Source organism: Pristiophorus japonicus, chromosome 1, assembly GCF_044704955.1.
Source record: "Pristiophorus japonicus isolate sPriJap1 chromosome 1, sPriJap1.hap1, whole genome shotgun sequence".
In the NCBI taxonomy this organism is placed as follows: Eukaryota; Metazoa; Chordata; class Chondrichthyes; family Pristiophoridae; genus Pristiophorus; species Pristiophorus japonicus.
Genome location: NC_091977.1, coordinates 541,277,126 through 541,303,697, shown reverse-complemented (window position 1 = coordinate 541,303,697; position 26,572 = coordinate 541,277,126). Strand labels below are relative to the sequence as shown.

Genomic DNA, 26,572 nt, shown 5'->3' with positions numbered 1-26,572 from the left:
GGATTTTCTGAAGGCATTCGATAAGGTGTCACACAAGAGGTTATTAAATAAAATTAGTGCTCATGGGATCGGGGGTAATATACTAGCATGGATTGAGGATTGGTGAATGGACAGAAAACAGAGAGTAGGAATAAACGGGTCATTTTCGAGTTGGCAGACTGTAACTAGTGGGGTACCGCAAGGATCAGTGCTGGGGCCCCAGCTATTCACAATCTGTATCAATCATTTGGATGAGGGGACCAAATGTAATATATCCAAGTTTGCTGATGATACAAAGCTAGGTGGGAATGTAAGTTGTGAGGAGGATACAAAGAGGATTCAGGCTAAATGAGTGGACAAGAACATGGCAAATGGAATATAATGTGGAGAAATGTGACGTTATCCACTTTGGTAGGAAAAATAGAAAAGCAGAGTATTTTTTAAACGGTGAGAGATTGGGAAATGTTGGTGTTCAGAGGGACCTGGGTTCCTTGTACACCAATCACTGAAAGTTAACCTGCAGGTACAGCAAGTGATTAAAGCAAATGGGATGTTGGCCTTTATTACAAGAAGATTTGAGTATAAGAAGGATTCCCCAGACTGATTCCTGGGATGGGGGGATTGTCCTATGAGGAGAGATTGAGTAGACTAGGCCTAGATTCTCGAGTTTAGAAGAATGAGAGATGATCTCATTGAAACATACAAAATTTTTTCAGGGTTTGACAGGGTAGATGCAGGGAGGCGTTTCCCTCTGGCTGGGGAGTCTAGAACCAGGGGTCACAATCTCAGAATAAGGTGTCAGCCATTTAGGACCGAGATGAGGAGACATTTTTGGAATTCTCTGTCCCAGAGGGCTGTGGAGGCTCAGTTGTTGATTATATTCATCATCATCACCATAGGCAATCCCTCAAAAAGACTTGCTTCCACTCTAAAAGTGAGTTCTCAGGTGACTGAACAGTCCAATACGGGAATTACAGTCTCTGTCACAGGTGGGACAGACAGAGGTTGAGGGAAGGGGTGGGTGGGACTGGTTTGCCGCACGCTCCTTCCGCTGCCTGCGCTTGGTTTCTGCATGCTCTCGGCGATGAGACTCGAGGTGCTCAGCGCCCTCCCGGATGCACTTCCTCCACTTAGGGCGGTCTTTGGCCAGGGACTCCCAGGTGTCAGTGGGGATGTTGCACTTTATCAGGGAGGCTTTGAGGGTGTCCTTGAAACGTTTCCTCTGCCCATCTGGGGCTCGCTTGCCGTGAAAAAGCTCCAAGTAGAGCACTTGCTTTGGTAGTCTCATGTTGGGCATGTGGACGATGTGGCCCGCCCAACAGAGCTGGTTGAATGTGGTCAGTGCTTCGATGCTGGGGATATTGGCCTGAGCGAGGACACTAACGTTGGTGTGTCTGTCCTCCCAGGGGATTCAAGGCAGAAATTGATACATTTTTGGATATTAAGGGAATCAAGGGATATGGGGATAGTGCAGGAAAGTGGAGTTGAGGTCGAAGATCAGCCATGGAAAAGGGAAGGTGCAACGAGACCTGGGTGTCATGGTACAGCAGTCATTGAAGGTTGGCATGCAGGTACAGCAGGCGGTTAAGAAAGCAAATGGCATGTTGGCCTTCATAGCGAGGGGATTTGAATACAGGGGCAGGGAGGTGTTGCTACAGTTGTACAGGGCCTTGGTGAGGCCACACCTGGAGTATTGTGTACAGTTTTGGTCTCCTAACTTGAGGAAGGACATTCTTGCTATTGAGGGAGTGCAGCGAAGATTCACCAGACTGATTCCCGGGATGGCGGGACTGACCTATCAAGAAAGACTGGATCAATTGGGCTTGTATTCACTGGAGTTCAGAAGAATGAGAGGGGACCTCATGGAAACGTTTAAAATTCTGACGGGTTTAGACAGGTTAGATGCAGGAAGAATGTTCCCAATGTTGGGAAAGTCCAGAACCAGGGGTCACAGTCTGAGGATAAGGGGTAAGCCATTTAGGACCGAGATGAGGAGAAACTTCTTCACCCAGAGAGTGGTGAACCTGTGGAATTCTCTACCACAGAAAGTAGTTGAGGCTAATTCACTAAATATATTCAAAAGGGAGTTAGATGAAGTCCTTACTACTAGGGGAATCAAGGGGTATGGCGAGAAAGCAGGAATGGGGTACTGAAGTTTCATGTTCAGCCATGAACTCATTGAATGGCGGTGCAGGCTAGAAGGGCTGAATGGCCTGCTCCTGCACCTATTTTCTATGTTTCTATGTTTCTATGATCTGATTGAATGGCGGAGCAAGCTCAAGGGGCCGAATGGCCAACTCCTGCTCCTATTTCTTATGTTCTTATGTTACATATTACCATCACAAAAACTAACCCTTTCAGATTGGCAAATGGATCTATCAGTGTAAATGTATGTCATTGCAGGTGCCGTTGTATCAATATTAATGAATACATGTGTCTTTTTAACAGCTCTTTCATGTGGCTTATATTCTTATCAAATTTGCAAACTCTCCACGTCCTGACCTTTGGGCCCTTGAGAGATCGGTCGACTTTGGAAGGTCCTACAGCCCGTGGCAGTACTTTGCTCGTAAGTCTCACAAATGTTATATCTCAGCATTTTAGTTTGTTTTCTTGTTGCTTTTACAAATTGGAAGGTTCTTCAAGTTTGAGCTCAAGTTCCTTTCACCAATATAAAATCCTGCCTTAAAATACGAGATGTGACGAGGGAAGTTTGTTTTTAATGCACCGAGTTGTTATGATCTGAAAATGCACTGACTGAAAGGGTGGTGGAAGCCAATTCAATAATAACTTTCAAAAGTGAATTGGGTAAATAGTTGAAAAGGAGAAATGTGCAGAGCTCTGGGGAAAGTGCCGGGGGGGGAGTGGGACTGATTGGATCGCTTTTTCAAAGAGCTAGCACAGGCACAATGGGCCGAATGGCCTCCTTCTGTGCTGTAAGAATCTATGATTCTATATAATCTTGCAATAGATTTGTTTTTTGTGTGTGCATGTTTAGAAAATTGCACAAAAAAAGATATGTGTTATTCTCTTCAAGATTGATTAGAACTGGAGGAAGCAGATCATGTTTGCGGGCCCTGATACTGTCAAAACGTCTCAAAGTGAATTTGCACAATTACTCACAAAATCTTCCCATTATCTGATTTATTCCCGTTAAACAAACATTGTATACATTAATCACATTTTCCCTTGAAAATATCATTAATGTGATAAAGAGGAAAGTCCGCCTCTTTATTTTACATCTTCAGTTTCCATTATTTTTAATCATTTCTTATTAACAGTAAAATGGCTGATTGCTGTTTATGACATCTTGCTGTGCATAAATTGGCTGGTGCGTTTCCCTGTGTTACAACAGTGACAACATTTCAAATGTGCTTCATTGGCTGTGAAACACTTTGGGACGTCCTGAGGTTGTGAAAGGCGCTTTATAAATGCAAGTTATTTTTCTTTCTTTTTGCAAAGTAAAAGAATGTAAATTAATTTGATTAGATACTGCATTCTAAACAGAACAGTTTTAAAAATCAGTAGTACAGTGACAGAGAAAGCTGTAGTTACTTTTAATTATACAAGGACCTTCTCGAATGTGGACATTTTCCCAGTCTTTTTATTGGCAATGGTCTCTAGTTATTGAATTGGCAGACAAAATGACTATTATGTATATTTGCAGCTGGTTCGACCTAGGAAGTGTTCGAGTTGGATAGTGCAGCTAACGTACTGGAAGCCTTGATTGTACAGAGGAAGGATAATTGGCCCTTTGTTACAGTCCATCTCTTCTGTTTATTAGCAACTCGACATGTTTCAGCACACTTTCTGTCACCAGTAGGGCACAGAGTGCTGATTTATAACTCTGATTGGTACAGTATTAGCATTGTTCTGATTCAGGAGTTGGCCATCTGCTGAATGACGGTCCAATTCCAACCTCTATTAATGCTCAAGTTAGAGAATCTCTCCATGATGTTAATGAAGCTGGACAAAAGGCTGTTGATCATTTTTCAGTAAATGGTCAGTGATTACATCATGGGGCTAGATTTTCCACGTTTTTTGCATGCTTAACACCCACTTAACGTCCATTTTACCGCTGAAATTACGTATAACACCCATATAACGTCCATTTAGCTACAAAATGGAAACTGACGGGCATTTTTCGGAAACTTATTCACGAGCGTTACTTTCCGTATGTGCATAACGCCAGGAAAAAATAATACCACCCGCCCACTTTTTTTGGGGTGGAATCATCAGAATGGGCGAAATCAACGCCCATAATATCGCCCAGCGTTAGTTTCCGCACGGAATTAACGATAGATAGATTTTTAACCAATAAGGGAATTAAGGGTTACGGGGAGCGGGCGGGTAAGTGGAGCTGAGTCCACGGCCAGATCAGCCATGATCTTGTTGAATGGCGGAGCAGGCTCGAGGGGCTAGATGGCCTACTCCTGTTCCTAATTCTTATGTTCTTATGAGATTCAGTAATACCGAACGCCCACTTTTTTTTGTCGGAAAAATCACATTTGCCAAAACTAACGGCCATGAGATCGCCCAGCGTCACTTTCACCACCTCGCACACATATCACCCACAATATCGCTCACCCAAAAAAATGCCCAGAAAAAGTGGAACTAACCGGAACGAATCACAGCGTTATGGACGCCATGTTCTACATCATATGTCGCATCATTTAAAAGGCTGCTCTGCTTCAACCTCGGGAGAGTTCGGATGTACTCTGGAGGTCTTTGGAGGGGATGTGAACATCTGTACAAACATCTTTATCATACGGTGAACGATTGGAATTTAATAGGTGTCTTCGTCGGGACATTCATTGTTTGTGACCAATCAGTGGAAAACAGAGAGCTATTGCAATGGGGCCTGTCCTTTCTCACCCTCTCTTGATGACTAATACATGCTGCAGACTCGAGATGGGCGAGAGTATGCTCCACAACATTATGTGCCCAATGTAAGACGTGCCAGACTGATGAGGAGGACCAGACGTTACACCCCCCGCAAGTACAGGGACAAGCATTCTTACCTCGACTTGCCCTGCACCACCTGCCTTCGGAGACTGCGCTTCCACAAAGAGGTTACCACTGAGGTATGCCAGCTCATAAGGGGAGATCCTCAGCCTGCCAGCACCAGCAGTACTGCACTGTCTGTCGAGGTCAAAGTCACCATGGCACTGTCGTTCTACACGCCGGGTTCTTTTCAGGCCACAGCTGGAGATATTTGCAGACTGTCTCAGCATGCCACACATTGCTGCATTAGGCAGGTCACTGAAGCGCTGTACGCATGCAGGAGGGACTTGATCAGCTTCCAGGGAGGCACAGAGTGAGAGGGCTCTAGGATGCTCCAGAATTGCAAACTTCCCCAAGGTGCAGGGAGCAATAGACTGTATGCACATCGCGATGCGGGCACCTTTTCAAGATGCAGAGGTTTTCAGAAACCGCAAGGGATTCCACTCCCTGAATGTCCAACTCGTTGTCGACCACCAGCAAATTATACTGGCAGTGAATGCTAAATTTCCGGGTAGCATCCATGATGCTCACATCCTGCGTGAGAGCACTGTATCTGACTTGTTTAACAATCAGTCACAAGGGCAATGCTGGATGCTTGGTGACAAAGGATATGGCCTCGCCACCTGGCTGATGACCCCCCTGCGTGACACCCACACCGAAGCTGAGAGGCGATACAATGAGAGCCACAGAGCCACTCGCAATATCGTGGAGAAAACCATTGGTGTGCTTAAGCAGCGCTTTAGATGCCTGGACCACTCGGGAGGCAACCTCCAATACCACCCTGAGCAGGTAGGTCAATTCGTTGTGGTGTGCTCCATGCTGCACAGCTTGGCTATCAGGAGGGGACAAGAATTGCCTGATGAGTCTGACAGTCCACCTCACCAGAGAGAGGAAGAGGAGGACGAGGAGGAGGACGCTGACATCAGCCCAGACAATCAGGCTGATGCTGAAGCCTTGCCCCCGCGCCCCTGTAGACCGCATGAAAGGGCCCATGATGGCATGATAGCTGCAAGAGCCTTACGTCAGGAGCTCATCAATGAGCGCTTTGCCTGAAAGAACGTTGGTGATATTTACAAGGCTGACACACTGCTGGGTGTGCAGGTCATACATCAATGGTGGGCATCACCTTGGTGACAGCTAAAGTTTAAGTTGATTGAAGTCAAGTGTAATTATACCCTTTGATGTTAAGGAATCATCAGGATGTAACGGTGCAGCCAACTGAGCCAATACACAACAAGGTTTTGTTAAATAAAAAACATTTAAACCGAACAGTTGTCTGAAATCATCTGTATTTTTGTAAAAACCAACCCTTCCCCTTCGCTTCTCCTCCCCACTTCTACCCCTTCCCCTTCCCCTCCTGACTCCAAGCCATCTGGCCGAGGAGCTCTTTAGGCGATGCTTCATTGGGAGGGGGAGATGATGGCCGAACTATTACTTGGACGGATACGGGAGAGGACGGTCCCGAGGTGGGAACGTGCTCCGAGCCAGAAGCAAGATGTTGCTCCTGGCTCTCGTGTGGTTGGTAATGGGGCTGCGGCACCTTGGGGTGCAGTGCCATACTCCGGGACCATTGGGAGCCCTCTGCCACCAATGTTCCTGGCTACCAACTCCAGGGCCTCCACCATCCCTTCCATGTTATATCTTTTTTATTAGCCAAAAACTCGTTGCCAACTATGTTCTTGGTGCTTAGTAGGCTTTTTGCTGCTGGTGAATCTCCCTCGTGCCTCCCACAGCAACCAAACAAGCAAACACACCACACCCACACACGCTTTCAATCCCTCTCAGCTCCCTCTCTGTCTCATCTTCTGCGCATGTCATGATGACCCTTGACCTCCTGAATCGCGGGAATCGAGCGTTGCCATGCCATTGCTAAGGACGGCGACACTTTACGGCAGAAGGTCAGCGAGATTTAACACTACTGCCCATTTCATATCGCTCGCGGTAACGCCCAATTTCAAAAATGGAGACGAGATGCTTTGAGAATGGGCGGGAAGCTGGCGATCTGAAAACCTATTTTTACTGCCCATGCTAGAAATAACATTCTTTTTTGGGCAAAAAAATCACAAAAGTGTAAAATCTAGCCCATAGTCCCCTAGTTCTAGATTCCCCCACGGCAGGAAACATCCTCTCTGCATCTACCTTGTCGAGCCCCCTCAGTATCTTATATGTTTCAATAAGATCACCTCTCATTCTTATAAACTCCAATGAGTATAGGCACAACCTACTCAACCTTTCTTCATAAGTCAACCCCCTCATCTCAGGAATCAACCGAGTGATTCTTCCCTGAACTGCCTCCAATGCAAGTATATCCCTCCTGAAGTACGGAGACCAAAACTGTATGCAGTACTCCAGGTGTGGTCTCACCAATACCCTGTACAGTTGTAGCAGGACTTCTCTGCTTTTATACTCCATCCCTTTTGCAATAAAAGCCAACATTCCATTTGCCTTCCTGATCACTTCCTGTACCTGCAGACTACTTTGTGTTTCATGCACAAGGACCCCCAGGTCGCTCTGTATTGCAACATTTTGTAATGTCTCTCCATTTAAATAATAATTAGCTTTTTTATTTTTCCTACCAAAGTGGATAACCTCACACTTTCCCACATTATACTCCATCTGCCAAATGTTTGTCCACTCACTTAGCCTGTCTATATCACTTTGCAGATTTTTTTGTGTCCTCCTCACAATTTGCTTTCCCATCCATCTTTGTATCATCAGCAAACTTGGCCACATTACACTCGGTCCCTTCATCCAAGTCATTAAAGTAGATTGTAAATAGTTGAGGCCCCAGCCTCTGGTTCCCCCTTATCCACCCTGCTCATTACATCCTCACAGAACTCCAGCAAATTTGTCAAACATGATTTCCCTTTCATAAAACCATGCTGACTCTGCTTTCCCAAATGTCCTGCTACTGCTTCCTTAATAATGACAGATGTTTGGTTATCTGGTCTATAGTTTCCTGCTTTCTGTCTCCCTCCTTTTTTAAATAGGGACATTACATTTGCAGTTTTCCAATCCGCTGGGACCTCTCCAGAATCCAGGGAATTTTGGTAGATTACAACCAATGCATCCATTATGTCTGCAGCCACTTTTTTTAAGACCCTAGGATGCAAGCCATCAGGTCCAGGGGACTTGTCCACCTTTAATCCCATTATTTTACCAAGTACTTTTTATTTAGTGATAGTGATTGTTTTAAGTTCCTCTCTCCCTATAGCCCCTTGATTATCCATTATTGAGATGTTTTTAGTGTCTTCTACCATGAAGACCGATACAAAATATGTGTTCAAAGTCTGTCATTTCCTTGTTCCCTATTATTAATTCCCCAGTCTCATCCTCTAAAGGACCGATGTTTACTTTAGCTACTCTCTTCCTTTTTATATACCTGTAGAAACTCTTACTATCTGTTTTTATATTTATATAGATTCCGGCCAATAGTCCAGCTGAGGCCTAACCAGCATTTTATAAACGTTTAGAATAACTTCCTTGCTTTTGTGCCCCATGCCTCTAGTTACAGTCAAGAATCCCGTGTTCTTTATGAACAGCCTTCGCAACTTGTCCTGCCATAAGAACATAAGAACATAAGAAATAGGAGCAGGAGTAGGCCATACAGCCCCTCGAGCCTACTCCGCCATTTAATAAGATCATGGCTGATCTGATTATGGACTCAGGTCCATTTCCCTGCCCGCTCCCCATAACCCCTTATCCCCTTATCGTTTAAGAAACTATTTCTGTCTTAAATTTAATCTATGTCCCAGCCTCCACAGCTCTCTGAGGCAGCGAATTCCACAGATTTATAACCCTCTGAGAGAAGAAATTTCTCCTCCTCTCAGTTTTAAATGGGTGGCCCCTTATTCTAAGACCATGCCCCATAGTTCTAGACTCCCCCATCAGTGGAAACATCCTCTCTGCATCCACCTTGTCAAGCCCCCTCATAATCTTATACGTTTCGATAAGATCACCTCTCATTCTTCTGAATAACACCTTCATACATTTTTCTTTAGAAGAAAGAGGTTAAGAGGAGATCTAGAATTAGATTGAATTACATATAATATACAGGACAGAAACAGCCATTCGGCCCGACTAGTCTGTGCTGGTGTTTATACTCCACTCGAGCCTCCTCCCATTCCATCTCTCTCATGTCGCCTTTCAGCATATCTCTCTATTCCCTTTTCTCTCATGTACTTGTCTCGATTCCTTTTGAAAGCATCTAAGCTATTTGCCTCAACCACTTCCTGTGGCAGCAAGTTCCACATTCTAATCACTCTTTGAGTAAAAAGCTTTCTCCATATTTCCCTATTGGATTTATTAGTAACTATCTTGTATTGATGGCCCCAAGTTTTGGATTCCCCCACAAGTGGAAACTATTGTGTTCCTAACACAAATGAGACTGCACACAGGGAGATTAAAGTAACAGTGACCTCAGTCTTTAATAAGACACTCCAGAGTCAGGAACAGGCCTTAGGGGCCGGCTTATATACACTTCAGGGGATGAGCTCCCTGGCGGCGGAACATGGGAGTGCATGCTTTACAGATACACAACATCACTCCCCCCCCAAAGTCAAAGTGAAAACTATTTACAAGGTGAGGCGGTCGGGAGCCTTTCTTTCCCTGGTGGACCGCCTCGGTACAAATGTCTGTTCTGGTGTGTTGGCTGTGCCCTCGCTGGGCTGGCGTGTTGTTGGCCCTGCAGGGCTGCTGGGTAAGCCTGGCCTTGCTGGGCTGTTGGGTGTGATGGGTTTGATTTCCTGGTCCGGCGTGGTGTCGTTGATCCTTTGGGTGTGTGTTGTGGGCTCGAAAAAGGCGGTGTCTGCTGTGGGTTGTTCAGGGCAGTCTGTGAACCGTATCCTCGTTTGGTCCAGGTGCTTTCTGCAAATTTGTCCATTGTCTAGTTTGACTACAAACACCCTATTCCCTTCTTTAGCTATCACTGTGCCCGCGATCCACTTGGGACCATGTCCATAGTTTAGCACATACACAGGGTCATTCAGATCAATTTCCCGTGACACAGTGGCGCGACCATCGTTTACATTTTGTTGCTGCCGCCTGCTCTCTACCTGATCATGCAGGTTGGGGTGAACCAGCGAGAGTCTGGTTTTAAGTGTCCTTTTCATGAGTAGCTCAGCCGGGGGCACCCCTCTGAGCGAGTGGGGTCATGTGCAGTAGCTGAGCAGTACTCGGGACAGGCGGGATTGGAGTGAGCCTTCTGTGACTTGTTTAAGGCTCTGTTTGATGGTTTGTACTGCCCACTCTGCCTGCCCATTGGAGGCTGGTTTAAACGGGTCCGAGGTGACATGTTCGATCCCATTGCGGGACATAAATTCTTTAAATTCGGCACTGGTGAAACATGGCCCATTGTCAGTGACCAGTAAGTCAGGCAGGCCGTGGGTGGCAAACATTCCCCTCAGGCTTTCAATGGTGGCGGTGGCGGTGCTTCCAGACATTATTTCACACTCAATCCATTTTGAAAAAGCATCCACCACCACCAGGAACATTTTATTGAGAAACGGGCCCACATAGTCTACATGGATCCTCGACCATGGTCTGGAGGGCCAGGACCACAAACTTAGTGGTGCCTCTCTAGGCGTGTTGCTCAACTGAGCACATACTCTGCATTGCCGTACACAGGACTCGAAGTCAGAGTCGATATCAGGCCACCACACGTGGGATCTGGCTATCGCTTTCATCATTACTATACCCGGGTGTGTGCTGTGGAGATCCGAGATGAACGTCTCCCTGCCCTTTTTTGGTAGCACTACGCGGTTACCCCACAACAGGCAGTCTGCCTGAATGGACAGCTCGTCCTTTCACCGCTGGAACGGCTTGATTAGCTCTTGCATTTCAACGGGGATGCTGGCCCAGCTCCCATGCAGTACACAGTTTTTTACTCGGGACAGCAGAGGATCTTGGCTGGTCCAAGTCCTAATCTGGCGGGCCGTGACAGGTGATTTATCATTTTCAAACGCTTCCATGACCATCAACAAGTCTGCGGGCTGCGCCACCATCAACAAGTTTGCAGGCTGCGCCATTTCCACCCCCGTGGTGGGCAATGGTAGCCGACTGAGAGCATCCGCACAGTTCTCGGTGCCTGGCCTGTGGCAGATGGTATAGTTATACACTGGTAGCGCGAGTGCCCACCTTTGTATGCGGGCTGAGGCATTAGTATTTATCCCCTTGTTTTCAGTGAACAGGGATATGAGGGGCTTGTGATCGGTTTCCAGCTCAAATTTGAGGCCAAACAGGCACTGATGCATTTTCTTTACCCCGAACACACACGCTAATGCCTCTTTCTCAATCATGCTGTAGGCCCTCTCGGCCTTAGACAAGCTCTTGGAAGCATAGGCGACAGGTTGCAACTTCCCCGCAACGTTAGCTTGTTGTAATACACACCCGACTCCGTACGACGACGTGTCACAGGCTAACACAAGTCTTTTACACGGGTTATACAATACAAGCAGCTTGTTGGAGCATAAAATGTTTCTGGCTTTCTCAAAAGCAATTACTTGTTTTTTTCCCCATACCCAGTTCTCACCTTTGCGCAATAACACATGTAGGGGCTCAAAAAGGGTGCTTAACCCCGGTAGGAAGTTACCAAAATAGTTGAGGAGTCCCAGGAATGACTGCAGCTCTATGACGTTCCGTGGCCTGGGCGCGTTCCTGATAGCCTCTGTCTTGGCGTCTGTGGGCCGAATGCCGTCCGCCGCGATCTTTCTCCCCAAAAACTCCACTTCTGTTGCCATGAAAACACATTTCGGCCTCTTCAGCCGCAGCCCTACGCGATCCAATTGCTGGAGGACCTCCTCCAGGTTTGTAGGTGCTCGACGGTGTCCCGACCCATGATCAATATGTTGTCCTGAAAGACCACCGTGTGTGGTACCGACTTGAGTAGGCTCTCCATGTTTCTCTGGAAGATCGCTGTAGCCGACTGAATTCCAAATAGGCATCTGTTGCAGATGAACAGTCCCTTGTGCGTGTTGATGCAGGTGAGGCCCTTCGAAGACTCCTCCAGCTCCTGCGTCATGTAGGCCGAAGTCAGGTCGAGCTTGGTGAACGTCTTGCCTCCTGCCACCGTCGCACATAGGTCGTCTGCTTTAGGTAGCGGGTATTGGTCCTGTAGCGAGAAACGATTAATAGTTACTTTATAATCGCCGCAACTACTGACCGTGCCATCACTTTTGAGTACTGGAACAATCAGGCTGGCCCACTCGCTGAATTCCACTGGGGAGTTGATGCCCTTGCGTTGCAGCCTGTCCAGCTCGATTTCCACTCTCTCCCTCATCATGTGAGGTACCGTTCGCGCCTTGTGGTGAATGGGTCGTGCCTCTGGGACCAAGTGGATTCGCACCTTCGCCCCGGAAAAATTTCCAATGCCTGGCTCAAAAAGGGAAGGAAATTTGTTCAGAACCTGGGTACATGAGGCCTCATAGACATGGGATAGCGCTCGGATTTTGCCCAGCCAGCTCCTTCCAAACAGTATGGGGCCATTGCCCGGGACAATCCAGAGTGGCAGTTCGTGCACCGTGCCCTTGTAGGTGACCTTGACCATGGCGCTGCCCAGGACAGTGATAAGCTCTTTGGTGTACGTTCTCAGTTTCGTGTGGATGGGGCTCAGGGCTGGTCTGAGTGCCTTGTTGCAAATATCCTTTTTCTCATGATGAATTGGCTAGCGCCAGTCTCCAGTTCCATGGCTACGGGTAATGTTTAGCATTATAGGTGGACATTTTGTTGAAAATGTGTGCACCCCGTGTACTTCAGCATCTGCCTCCTCTCTCTGAGGCTCGAAATTGCTTTGATCCACCATGGACCGATCTTCCTCTGCCAAGTGGTGCTTAGCAGCTTTTGCAGAGCTTGCAGCTCATTTGCAAGCTCGTTGGAAGTGCCCCATTGTTCCACAGCTCTTGCAAACATACCCTTTGAAGCGGCATGAATAGGCTGAATGGAAGCCTCCACAACTCCAACAAGGTGTGAATTGCCTTGCATTCATCCTTTGTTGGGGACTCTGAGTCATCTGGGTCATCTGAGGCCTGCTGGCAGTTGCAGACTCGTGGGTTCTGCCCTGTACATTTCTGCTCGCAAACTCAGTTCCAGTTAATTTATGAACATTGCTAGCACTTGTGTGCTGAGAGATTTGTTTGGTGTTATCACTGGTGGACATAAACGCCTGTGCTATCGCAATGGCCTTACTGAGGGTCGGTGTCTCTACAGTCAAAAGTTTTCGTAGGATGGTCTCATGGCCAATGCCCAGTACAAAAAAGTCTCTGAGCATCTGCTCCAGGTAGCCATCAAACTCACACTGTCCTGCAAGTCGCCTTAGCTCGGCGACGTAGCTCGCCACTTCCTGACCTTCAGATCGCTGGCACGTGTAGAACCGATACCTCGCCATCAGCACGCTCTCCCTCGGGTTAAGATGCTCCTGAACCAGTGTACACAGCTCCTCATACGACTTATCTGTGGGTTTCACCGGAGCCAGAAGATTCTTCATGAGGCTGTAGGTCAGTGCCCCGCAGACTGTGAGGAGGACCGCTCTCCTTTTTGCAGTGCTTCCTTCTCCGTCCAGCTCGTTGGCTACAAAGTACTGGTCTAGCCGTTCGACATAGGCTTCCCAGTCCTCACCCTCCGAGAACTTCTCCAGGATGCCCACAGTTTGCTGCATCTTTGAGCTGGATTCGTATTCTCGTCGCCAGTTATTGTGTTCCTAACACAGATGAGACTGTACACAGGGAGGTTAAAGTAACAGTGAACTTAGTCTTTAATAAGACACTCCAGAATGAGGAACAGGCCTTAGGGGCCGGCTTATATACAGTGCTCCCAATGGATGCTGGGATCCCTTGGAACTTCAGGGGATGAGCTCCCTGGTGGCGGAACATGGGAGTGCATGCTTTACAGATACACAACAGAAACCTCTTAGAAACATAGAAATCTACAGCGCAGAAGGAGGCCATTCCGGCCCATCGTGTCCGCGCCAGCCGACAAAGAGCCGCACGGCCCTCGGTCAGCAGCCCTGAAGGTTACATATAAACGTATGAACAATGAACAATGGCGGAAAGGTAAAGAGCACCCGGCCCAACCAGTCCGCCCCACACAACTGCGACACCCCTTACACTGAAACATTCTACACTCCACCCCAACCGGAGCCATGTGATCTCCTGGCAGAAGCAAAAACCAGATAAAAACCCAGGCCAATTGGGGAAAAAAGTCTGGGAAAATTCCTCTCCGACCCATCCAGGCGATCAAAACTAGTCCAGAAGATCACCCTGGCCGTATTCGATTCCCTGCAGTACTTATCATTATAGCTACGCCGTCCAACAAAAGGTCATCCAGTCTAATCCCAATTACCAGCTCTAGGTCCGTAACCCTGCAGGTTACTGCACTTTAAGTGCCCATCCAACCATCTCTTAAAAGTGGTGAGGATTTCTGCATCCACCACTCTTCCAGGCAGCGAGTTCCAGATCCCCACAACCCACTGCGTAAAGAAGCCCCCCCTCAAATCCCCTCTAGACCTTCCACAAACTATGCCCCCTCATAATAGCCCCCTCCACTAATGGAAATAGACCATTACTATCCATTATGTCCAGGCCCCTCAATATTTTGTACACCTCAATGAGGTCTCCTCTCAACCTCCTCTGCTCCAATGAGAACAAACCCAACCTATCCAATCTGTCCTCATAGCTAAGATTCTCCATTCCAAGCAGCATCCTAGTAAATCTACTCTGCACCCTCTCCAGTGCAATCACATCCTTCCTATAATATGGAGACCAGAACTGCACGCAGTACTCCAGATGTGGCCCAACCAAAGTATTATACAATTTAAGCATAACCTCCCTGCTCTTATATTCTATGCCTTGGCCAATAAAGGCAAGCATTCTGTATGCCTTCTTAACCACCTTATCCAACTGGCCTGCTACTTTCAGGGATCTGTGGACAAGCACTCCAAGGTCCCTTTGTTCATCTACACTATTAAGTGGCCTACCGCTTAATGTGTATACCCTTTCCTTATTAGCCCTCCCAAAGTGCATCACCTCACACTTCTCCGAATTAAATTTCATTTGCCACTGCTCTGCCCACCTGACCAGTAGATTGATATCCTCCTGCAGCCCATGACTTTCCTCTTCATTATCAACCACACAGCCAATTTTAGTATCGTCTGCAAACTTCTTCATCATACTCCCTATATTCAAATCTAAATCGTTGATGTATGCCACAAAAAGCAAGGAACCCAGTACTGAGCCCTGCAAAACCCCACTGGAAACATCCTTCCAGTCACAAAAACATCCATCAACCATCTTCTCTCCATGTCTATCCTGTCCAACTCATTCGTAATTTTGAAGACCTCTATCAGGTCTCCTCTAAGTCGTCTCTATCCTCTAACCTGTTCAATCTTTCCGAAAAACTGTAATCTCTCTGTTCTGGTACCATCCTTGTAAATCTTTCTCCACTCTAATAAAGGTATTCAAAATGTTGATCAGTTTTCATAGAATCATGATACAGCACATTGTGCCTGTGCTAGCTCTTTGAAACAGCTATCCAATTAGTCCCACGCACTTCCCCTTTCCCCATAGCCCTGAAAACTTTCCCCTTCAAGTATTCACCCAATTTCCTTTCAGGCAGTGCATTCCAGATCAAAACACTCGCTGCGTAAACACATTCTCCTCATCTCCCCCTCTGGTTCTTTTGCCAGTTACCTTAAATCTGTTTCCTCTGGTTACCGACCTGTCTGTTAGTGCAAGCAGTTTCTCCTTATTTACTCTAGCCAAACCCTTCATGATTTTGAACACATTTATTAAATCACTCCTTAACCTTCTCTGCTCTAAGGAGAACAATGCGAGCTTTGATAAAGTAAATCAGGAGAAACTTATTTCCATAGATCAGTGAGTCTATAACTCGAGGGCATACCTTCATTATGTCCGAAAGTGCTTCATAGCCAATGAAGAATGAAGGGAGAGACTAGGAGAATGTTTATTTTTACGCAGAGGTTTGTTAGGACATGAAATAGCCACCAGAAACATAATCCAGAAGAGCTTTTAATTGGAAAGTTGATTAATATTTGAAAAATAAAATGTACAAAGTCATTTAAAAAGAAAGACTTGGCATTTAAATAGCACCTGTCATAACCTCAGGATGTCCCAAAGCGCTTTACAGCCAATTCATTACTTTTGCAGTGTAGTCACTGTTGTAATGTAGGCAACGCGGCAGCCAATTTGTGCACAGCAAGCTCCCACAAACAGCAATGTCATAATGCCCAGATAATCTGGTTTAAGAACATAAGAACATAAGAATTGGGAACAGGAGTAGGCCATCTAGCCCCTCGAGCCTGCTCCGCCATTCAACAAGATCATGGCTGATCTGGCCGTGGACTCAGCTCCACTTACCCACCCGCTCCCCATAACCCTTAATTCCTTTATTGGTTAAAAATCTATCTATCTGTGACTTGAATACATTCAATGAGCTAGCCTCAACTGCTTCCTTGGGCAGAGAATTCCAGATTCACAACCCTCTGGCAGAAGAAATTCCTTCTCAACTCGGTTTTAAATTGGCTCCCCCGTATTTTGAGGCTGTGCCCCCTAGTTCTAGTCTCCCCTACCAGTGGAAACAACCTCTCTGCCTCTATCTTGTCTATCCCTTTCATTATTTTAAATGTTTCTATAAGATCACCCCTCATCCTTCTGAACTCCAACGAGTAAAGACCCAGTCTACTCAATCTATCATCATAAGGTAACCCCCTCATCTCCGGAATCAGCCTAGTGAATCGTCTCTGTACCCCCTCCAAAGCTAGTATATCCTTCCTTAAGTAAGGTGACCAAAACTGTACGCAGTACTCCAGGTGCGGCCTTACGAATACCCTATACAGTTGCAGCAGGACCTCCCTGCTTTTGTACTCCATCCCTCTCGAAATGAAGGCCAACATTCCATTCGCCTTCCTGATTACCTGCTGCACCTGCAAACTAACTTTTTGGGATTCATGCACAAGGACCCCCAGGTCCCTCTGCACCACAGCATGTTGTAATTTCTCCCCATTCAAATAATATTCCCTTTTACTGTTTTTTTTCCCAAGGTGGATGACCTCACATTTTCCGACATTGTATTCCATCTGCCAAACCTTCGCCCATTCGCTTAACCTATCTAAATCTCTTTGCAGCCTCTCTGTGTCCTCTACACAACCCGCTTTCCCACTAATCTTTGTGTCATCTGCAAATTTTGTTACACTACACTCTGTCCCCTCTTCCAGGTCATCTATGTATATTGTAAACAGTTGTGGTCCCAGCACCGATCCCTGTGGCACACCACTAACCACCGATTTCCAACCCGAAAAGGACCCATTTATCCCGACTCTCTGCTTTCTGTTCGCCAGCCAATTCTCGATCCATGCTAATACATTTCCTCTGACTCCGCGTACCTCTATCCTCTGTAGGTTAGTGATGCGGATGGAAGGATATGGGAGGTAATGGCCAGGACACCGGAGATAACTCGCTTGCTCTTCTTCGAAATAATGCCATGGGATCTGAGAGGGCAGATGGATCCTCGGTTTAACGATTCATCCAAAAGACGGCACCTCCGACAGTGGAGTACTCCCTCAGTACTAGATTTTCTTGCTCAACGCTGTGGGGAAAGGGCAGCAGATTGAGACTAAATAGAAAGCTCTTTCAGAGACAACATTCGTACATTAGGCTGAATGGCCTCCTTCTGTGCTGTAAAACGTTATTATTCCATGTTTCTGCGCCAATGACACAGAGTGCATTGGCTGTCTATGTTCACTTTGAGAGCTGCCAAGAAGAAAAAGACCCCAAAGTGGAACAAAATTACCCCGATAAAGTTTACAGCCAATCATCATCATCATCATCATCATAGGCAGTCCCTCGGAATCGAGGAAGACTTGCTTCCACTCTAAAAATGAGTCCTTAGGTGGCTGAACAGTCCAATACGAGAGCCACAGTCCCCGTCACAGGTGGGACAGACAGTGGTTGAGGGAAAGGGAGGGTGGGACTGGTTTGCCGCACGCTCCTTCCGCTGCCTGCGCTTGGTTTCTGCATGCTCTCGGCGATGAGACTCGAGGTGCTCAGCGCCCTCCCGGATGCACTTCCTCCACTTAGGGGGGTCTTTGGCCAGGGACTCCCAGGTGTCGGTGGGGAGGCTTTGAGGGTGTCCTTGAAACGTTTCCTCTGCCCACCTTTGGCTCGCTTGCCGTGAAGGAGTTCTGAGTAGAGCGCTTGCTTTGGAAGTTTTGTGTTTGGCATGCGAACAATGTGGCCTGCCCAACAGAGCTGATCAAGTGTGGTCAGTGCTTCAATGCTGGGGATGTTGGCCTGGTTGAGGACGCTAAGGACTATACTATAAGTATGATAGATACCTTGGACTGATTTCAAGGTTATAATTACATGTCAGTGTTTAAGCTGTGCTCTTATGGGGCTCAAATTTCCCCAAGAGTTTCCCCGCTTTTTTTGTAGCAAGTAGGTTTTTTTTGGAGTAACTTAAAAATCGCAAATTTCCCCATTTAACTTGCTCCAATGTAAGTCAGTTAGTTAGGTTTTGTTTTAGTTTGGTATTTTTTTCTCCAAAAGGGGGCGTGACCAGCCACTTACACCTGTTTTGGACATAGAAGCAAATTTGGCCACCTGAAAGTTACTCCAAACTAAGTTAGGCCAGTGTATGTGGCCACTTTTGTAGGCACAGAAAAACCTTACCTACATTTAAGAAATCAGCGCAGGTAGCCAGAGATAGGGGGGCGGGGGGTGGGGGAGGTGAGTTAGAGGATTCCAAAACTCTAAAGACCTTCACAACATCAGCACAACAGTACAACATCTTCAACACAACAGCTGCACAACATCACCACAAATAAATGAAAGATAAATCAGCTACTGAAAATAGAGCAGTCCTACCTTGCCGACTGCAGAACGCACTGGCTATCCCTTCCGCCAGGGCTAGGGGCGGCAGGCATGCATGACTGTAGGGGTGAGGGATTTTAACTTTTTACAGTTGACCCTAAATATTTCGTGGTCCTAATGGAGGATGATTCAGTTTGGATGCAAAATATTTTTTATTGTGAATTTTACAGTGCACGTCAATGATACAAACAATAACAACATCCACAGCGGGAAAAAAAGTCTGCACCCATCCCCCACCCACATCTCGGGGAAAGTGCACTTCCTTATAGGGTCGGTGATGGTGGTGGGGGGGGGCGGTTTGGGGCCCAGATGGGTCTGACCGGTGGCTGGTGCGTGGAGTGAAGTGGAGAGTCTCCGGACTTTGTGCCCTTATTGCAGAAGCCAGCTCCCTCATGGCATTTGCCATCGTCTGCACACCCTCTGCAATGCCCACCCTCAGTTCCCATCTTAGTGCAGAGATTTCACCCGATAGTGTGGCGACCTCATCACGCACCCCAGTGACCGCTGCCATGAGTGATCTTGTGAGGGCATTGGTCTCCTCACCCAATGAAAAAACCTGATTTACTTCTGCTGAGGGCTGCCTCTCAGGAAAGACTAGTTGGCTTCTCCTTCCCCTTGCCGTGGGTCTACCTAGTGGCACCCCTCCAGTGCGAGGCGCAGGCTGGGATGGTGTGGCACTGGGTGTCCCAAGATGCATTTCCTGACTGCCACTCGGACCCGTGACCTCGGAAGGTGTGAACCCATGGAAGGTTGCCGAGGAGCTAATGGAGGGTTTTGGCAGTGTGATGCCCTGTGATGGGTCCCGATCGATATCGCGGTCAGCATTCTCCTGAGCACACATTTCTATGGACCCCTCCTCCCTCCACCCGCCTTGGTCTGGAGCGCACGCATCTGGATGCTCAGGATCTTGAGGAGTGTCATCTTCTTCTGCAGAAGACAACACAACAGTCAAATGGTTAGCAGCATAGGTGGGGGGCAGGATGGGTGGCATGAGTAGTCTCACGCGTAGCAGGCCAGTCAGCAGGTTGATTTGAAGGGCCATGATGCATTTTAATGACTCACCCTCACCCTCGCGTGTGGGTCTAGCTTGTGCAGAGCTGATTCTTTTTCTGCCGGTGCGACTCAGCAAGGCAGCAACCCTCTGTTCCAGGGGTGTCAGTTGGTGCAGATTTGGCAGCCCTCCTCCTGTTCTAGTTCTCTCCCTCTTGTGGTGGGCCAATTTCTTCTGCAAAGATGAAAATATAAATTGTCAGACATGGTGCGCTTCTGATGGGTGGGACACATACAGATGGTCACATTTTCCACTGCAATTCAATTTAAAGATGAAGATATTACTTACACTCACTACGTGACCAACGTCCTGCCATTTCTTCTTGCACTGGCTTCCAGATCTTGCAGTGTTGACCCCAGCGGAAAATTCTTCAGCAATGAGGTTCCACCTTTTCCTCATTTCCTTGGGGGAGACCTTTGACGGACCACTCTTGCTGATATCCAGCTCCAACCATTTCTTCTCAATAACCGTCACTAATTTCTCCACTTCCTCATGGAGGAAATTCTTGGTTCTTCTTGCACGCTCTTGCGCCATTCGTCTATTGGACATCAGCGCAGGTAATGTTCAAAGATCACATTTACACCTCTCTTCCACCTATCCAGCACTCCTTTCCACTCCCTCAGCCACACAAAAATCAATATTCAGACTTCACCTTTATATATGCTCCATAGCCACTTATTCTGAGGACGCTCTCCCTTTAATTGGCCGATTGCCAAGCTTCCTGCGCATGCGCGCAGACTGAAGCGCCCATTGCGCATGCGTGCACGCTCAAACGGTCATGCGTGCCCCTGCCGGCCCAAGCCCTGCCCCCCCTGCCGGCTGCGCTGAGCAAGCGTGGCCAAAGCTCTGCCCCCCCCCCACCCTCACACTCTGCTGCGCGAGGCCGAGGGATGTGGACGATGAGGGAGCAGCCAAATTCACAGGTAGATTTTTGGCACTTTTTCTCCTCCAGGAAGTCAGTGCACCACATCGAGATAAGCCGCTTAAGCGGCTGGGGAAATTTGGGGCCATTGTTTATAAATATCATGTTAACCACAAAACAAGATTAGTACCTTGTAATCACTTCCATACAGTTATTATTCTCCATATAATCAATCAAAATGGATACGCAGTATTGTAAAGATGATTGAGAGCAAGTTTTTAATATATTGACGCATTAACTACCAGTTGTCCGGAATGTCCAAGGTACATGCACTGACGCGATGCGAGTTGTCGGCTGAGGGCATTCTGCTGCCTGTTATCCCAAATAATCCACTGGAATTGGAACTGGGCAATGGAAATCTGGAATACTAGTCCCCATAAAGCTGTTGAGACTGGGGGGGGGGGTCCGTTGAAAATATCAAAGCTGAGATCGATAGATTTTTGTTGGGTCAGAGTATTGAGGGTTACTGAGCCAAGGCAAGTAGATGGAGTTAAGGTACAGATCAGCTGTGATCTAATTGAATGGCAGAACAGGCTCGAGGGGCCGAACGGCCAACTGCTGGTCCTATGTTTTTACTTGCTTGAAATACAAAGAAGGAGATGATACAGTAATAAATTGAAAAGATTCTGACTGGGAAGCAGTGACTAATGGAGTGTATCTAGATTCCTTTGTTCACGTTATTCCTAATTTTCATGTTATTCATGAACAATATGGGCAAGAAAGACAGGTGTGACTATCTCACACCTTATCTGCGCACCTGTCCTTACCACAGGTTCTTTTTCTGGTCCTTCCCGGGCAAGTCACCCACCTGTCTTTGGTGATTTGGTTTCACAAAGGAGGCTGCCCCATAGCTATACGATTTCTTGTAGGGCGGAGTGCAGAAAACTTGTGCCACATGAACCAATCCTCTCTGGCACATGTAGTCCATTACTGCATTAACCTTTTATGCCACTGGATACGTCCGAGTCACCTTTGGTCAATCAGTAAATTGGTTGTCCACAGATGCATCAGGCAAGTGCTAGGCACCTAGCTTGAAAGAGTCATCATCATAAGAAGAAAGACTTACATTTCTATAGCGCCTTTCACGACCTTAGGATGTCCCAAAGCGCTTTACAGCCAATTAAGTACTTTTGAAGTGAAGTCACTGTTGTAATGTAGGAAACATGGCAGCCAATTTGTGCACCGCCAGATCCCACAAGCAGCACTGTAATAATGACCAGATAATCTATTCTTTTTAGTGATGTTGGTTGAGGGATAAATATTGGGCAGGACACCAGGGATAACGCCCCTGCTCTTCATCGAAATAGTGCCGTGGGATCTTTTACGTCCTCCTGGGAGGGCAAATGGGGCCTCGGTTTAATGCCTCATCTGAAAGAAGGCACCTCCGACAGTGCAGCACTCCCTCAGTACTGCACCGGGAGTGTCAGCTTGGATTTTGTGCTCAAGTCTCTGGAGTGGGATGTGAACCCACGACCTTCTGACTGAGGAGGAGAGACTGCTACCCACTGAGCCATCAGCTTGACCGGCACATGAAGCTTTACTCGATTGTTCACCAGACCGATTCCCGGGATGGCAGGACTGACATATGAGGAGAGATTGGATCGACTGGGTCTATTTTCACTGGAGTTTAGAAGGATGAAAGGGGATCTCATAGAAACATATAAAATTCTGACGGGATTGGACAGGTTAGATGCGGGAAGAATGTTCCCGATGTTGGGTGAAGTCCAGAACCAGGGGACACAGTCGAAGGATAAGGGGTAGGCCATTTAGGACTGAGATGAGGAGAAACTTCTTCACCCAGAGAGTTGTGAACCTGTGGAATTCCCTGCCGCAGAGAGTTGTTGAGGCCAATTCATTGGATATATTCAAGAGGGAGTTAGATATGGCCCTTACGTCGAGGGGGATCAAGGGGTATGGAGAGAAAGCAGGAAAGGGGTACTGAGGTGAATGATCAGCCATGATCTTATTGAAAGGTGGTGCAGGCTCGAAGGGCCGAATGACCTACTCCTGCACCTATTTTCTATATTTCTATGTTTCTATGTCCAGAGCATTGTCGATAGAACCTTTGTGCACTGAGATTGACCATTACCTCGTGACAGCCAAGGCCCACCGCTGTTCTCTGGAGACAGTGTCCCGAACTGCCAAACAATGCAACCCTATTTGCACCCATCTCATCCTACAACATGCCTACTTTGTCAGCCAGGAAACAGAGAGTCAGGTGTTGCCCTCCTCCCTCACATGTAGCAAGACTCCATTTGATGCCTCCTTGTTAGGTTCCCTGCACATCTTCCCTCCCTTTGCCTCCTCCCTCCCGAGTCCGGGGTCGGCGAGAGGCCTATAAAGGCCAGCGGGAGCTCGGAGCAGTCAGTCGAGGAGGCGGGAGCTCGGAGCAGCGCGAGTCCGGGGTCGGCGAGAGGCCTATAAAGGCCAGCGGGAGCTCGGAGCAGTCAGTCGAGGAGGCGGGAGCTCGGAGCAGCGCGAGTCCGGGGTCGGCGAGAGGCCTATAAAGGCCAGCGGGAGTCGAGCAGTCAGTCGAGGAGGCGGGAGCTCGGAGCAGCGTGAGTCCGGGGTCGGCGAGAGGCCTATAAAGGCCAGCGGGAGTCGAGCAGTCAGTCGAGGAGGCGGGAGCTCGGAGCAGCGCGAGTCCGGGGTCGGCGAGAGGCCTATAAAGGCCAGCGGGAGTCGAGCAGTCAGTCGAGGAGGCGGGAGCTCGGAGCAGCGCGAGTCCGGGGTCAGCGAGAGGCCTATAAAGGCCAGCGGGAGCTCGGAGCAGTCAGTCGAGGAGGCGGGAGCTCGGAGCAGCGCGAGTCCGGGGTCGGCGAGAGGCGTACCGGTGCAGCTACAGGGAGAAGGCAAAAAAACAAAGGTGACGTCACAGCCTAGGGGGTAAGTGATTGGCTGGTGATTGGTGAGTAGTTTTTCTTTTTCTTCTTATATTGGTCAGTAACTTTTAACATTGTTATTACCAGTTTAAGTGTATCTAAGGGTTAAGACATGGCAGGAGAGCTCGGTCGGGTGTTGTGCTCCTCCTGTACCATGTGGGAACTCAGGGACGCTTCCGGTGTCCCTGACGACTATGTGTGCGGGAAGTGTATCCGCCTCCAGCTCCTGACGGTCCGCGTTACGGAATTGGAGCTGAAGGTGGATTCACTCTGGAGCATCCACGATGCTGAGAATGACGTGAGTATCACGTGTAGTGAGTTGGTCTTACCGCAGGGAAAGGGTCCACAGCCAGATAGGGAATGGAAGACCAGCAGGAAGAGTAGAGCAAGGAAGGTAGTGCAGGGGTCCCCTGCGGTCATCCCCCTGCAAAACAGATACACCGCTTTGGGTACTGTTGAGGGGAATGACTCATCAGGGGAGGGCAGCAGCAGCCAAGTTCATGGCACCGTGGCTGGCTCTGCTGCACAGGAGGGCAAGAAAAAGAGTGGGAGAGCGATAGTGATAGGGGATTCAATTGTGAGGGGAATAGATAGGCGTTTCTGCGGCCGCAACCGAGACTCCAGGATGGTATGTTGCCTCCCTGGTGCAAGGGTCAAGGATGTCTCGGAGCGGGTGCAGGACATTCTGAAATGGGAGGGAGAACAGCCAGTTGTCGTGGTGCACATTGGTACCAACGACATAGGCAAAAAAAGGGATGAGGTCCTACGAAACGAATTTAAGGAGCTAGGAGCTAAATTAAAAAGTAGGACCTCAAAAGTAGTAATCTCGGGATTGCTACCAGTGCCACGTGATAGTCAGAGTAGGAATCGCAGGATAGCGCAGATGAATACGTGGCTTGAGCAGTGGTGCAGCAGGGAGGGATTCAAATTCCTGGGGCATTGGGACCGGTTCTGGGGGAGGTGGGACCAGTACAAACCGGACGGTCTGCACCTGGGCAGGACTGGAACCAATGTCCTCGGGGGAGTGTTTGCTAGTGCTGTTGGGGAGGATTTAAACTAATATGGCAGGGGATGGGAACCAATGCAGGGAGACAGAGGGAAACAAAAAGGAGCCAAAAGCAAAAGACAGAAAGGAGATGAGGAAAAGTGTAGGGCAGAGAAACCCAAGGCAAAGAACAAAAAGGGCCACTGTACAGCAAAATTCTAAAAGGACAAAGGGTGTTAATAAAACAAGCCTGAAGGCTTTGTGTCTTAATGCAAGGAGTATCCGCAATAAGGTGGATGAATTAATTGTGCAAATAGATGTTAACAAATATGATGTGATTGGGATTACGGAGACGTGGCTCCAGGATGATCAGGGCTGGGAACTCAACATTCAGGGGTATTCAACATTCAGGAAGGATAGAATAAAAGGAAAAGGAGGTGGGGTAGCATTGCTGGTTAAAGAGGAGATTAATGCAATAGTTAGGAAAGACATTAGCTTGGATGATGTGGAATCTATATGGGTAGAGCTGCAGAACACCAAAGGGCAAAAAACGTTAGTAGGAGTTGTGTACAGACCTCCAAACAGTAATAGGGATGTTGGGGAGGGCATCAAACAGGAAATTAGGGGTGCATGCAATAAAGGTGTAGCAGTTATAATGGGTGACTTTAATATGCACATAGATTGGGCTAGCCAAACTGGAAGCAATACGGTGGAGGAGGATTTCCTGGAGTGCATAAGGGATGGTTTTCTAGACCAATATGTTGAGGAACCAACTAGGGGGGAGGCCATCTTGGACTGGGTGTTGTGTAATGAGAGAGGATTAATTAGCAATCTCATTGTGCGAGGCCCCTTGGGGAAGAGTGACCATAATATGGTGGAATTCTGCATTAGGATGGAGAATGAAACAGTAAATTCAGAGACCATGGTCCAGAACTTAAAGAAGGGTAACTTTGAAGGTATGAGGCGAGAATTGGCTAGGATAGATTGGCGAATGATACTTAGGGGGTTGACTGTGGATGGGCAATGGCAGACATTTAGAGACCGCATGGATGAAGTACAACAATTGTACATTCCTGTCTGGCGTAAAAATAAAAAGGGGAAGGTGGCTCAACCGTGGCTATCTAGGGAAATCAGGGATAGTATTAAAGCCAAGGAAGTGGCATACAAATTGGCCAGAAATAGCAGCGAACCTGGGGACTGGGAGAAATTTAGAACTCAGCAGAGGAGGACAAAGGGTTTGATTAGGACAGGGAAAATGGAGTACGAGAAGAAGCTTGCAGGGAACATTAAGGCGGATTGCAAAAGTTTCTATAGGTATGTAAAGAGAAAAAGGTTGGTGAAGACAAACGTAGGTCCCCTGCAGTCAGAATCAGGGGAAGTCATAACAGGGAACAAAGAAATGGCGGATCAATTGAACAAGTACTTTGGTTCGGTATTCACTAAGGAGGATACAAACAACCTTCCGGATATAAAAGGGGTCAGAGGGTCTAGTAAGGAAGAGGAACTGAGGGAAATCTTTATTAGTCGGGAAATTGTGTTGGGGAAATTGATGGGATTGAAGGCAGATAAATCCCCAGGGCCTGATGGCCTGCATCCTAGAGTACTTAAGGAGGTGGCCTTGGAAATAGCGGATGCATTGACAGTCATTTTCCAACATTCCATTGACTCTGGATCAGTTCCTATGGAGTGGAGGGTAGCCAATGTAACCCCACTTTTTAAAAAAGGAGGGAGAGAGAAAACAGGGAATTATAGACCGGTCAGCCTGACCTCAGTAGTGGGTAAAATGATGGAATCAATTATTAAGGATGTCATAGCAGTGCATCTGGAAAATGGTGACATGATAGGTCCAAGTCAGCATGGATTTGTGAAAGGGAA

The 26,572-nt window shown here is 47.6% G+C and overlaps 1 protein-coding gene across 1 annotated transcript in view; it reads left to right on the top strand.

Annotated features, from left to right (window-relative positions):
* lama3 (laminin, alpha 3) overlaps positions 1-26,572 on the top strand; it is a 511,887-nt gene that overhangs the window by 123,093 nt on the left and 362,222 nt on the right. The window contains exon 3 of the mRNA XM_070889172.1: positions 2,428-2,545. Coding sequence (XP_070745273.1) covers positions 2,428-2,545 — 118 coding nt within the window. The remainder of the gene's footprint in view (positions 1-2,427; positions 2,546-26,572) is intronic.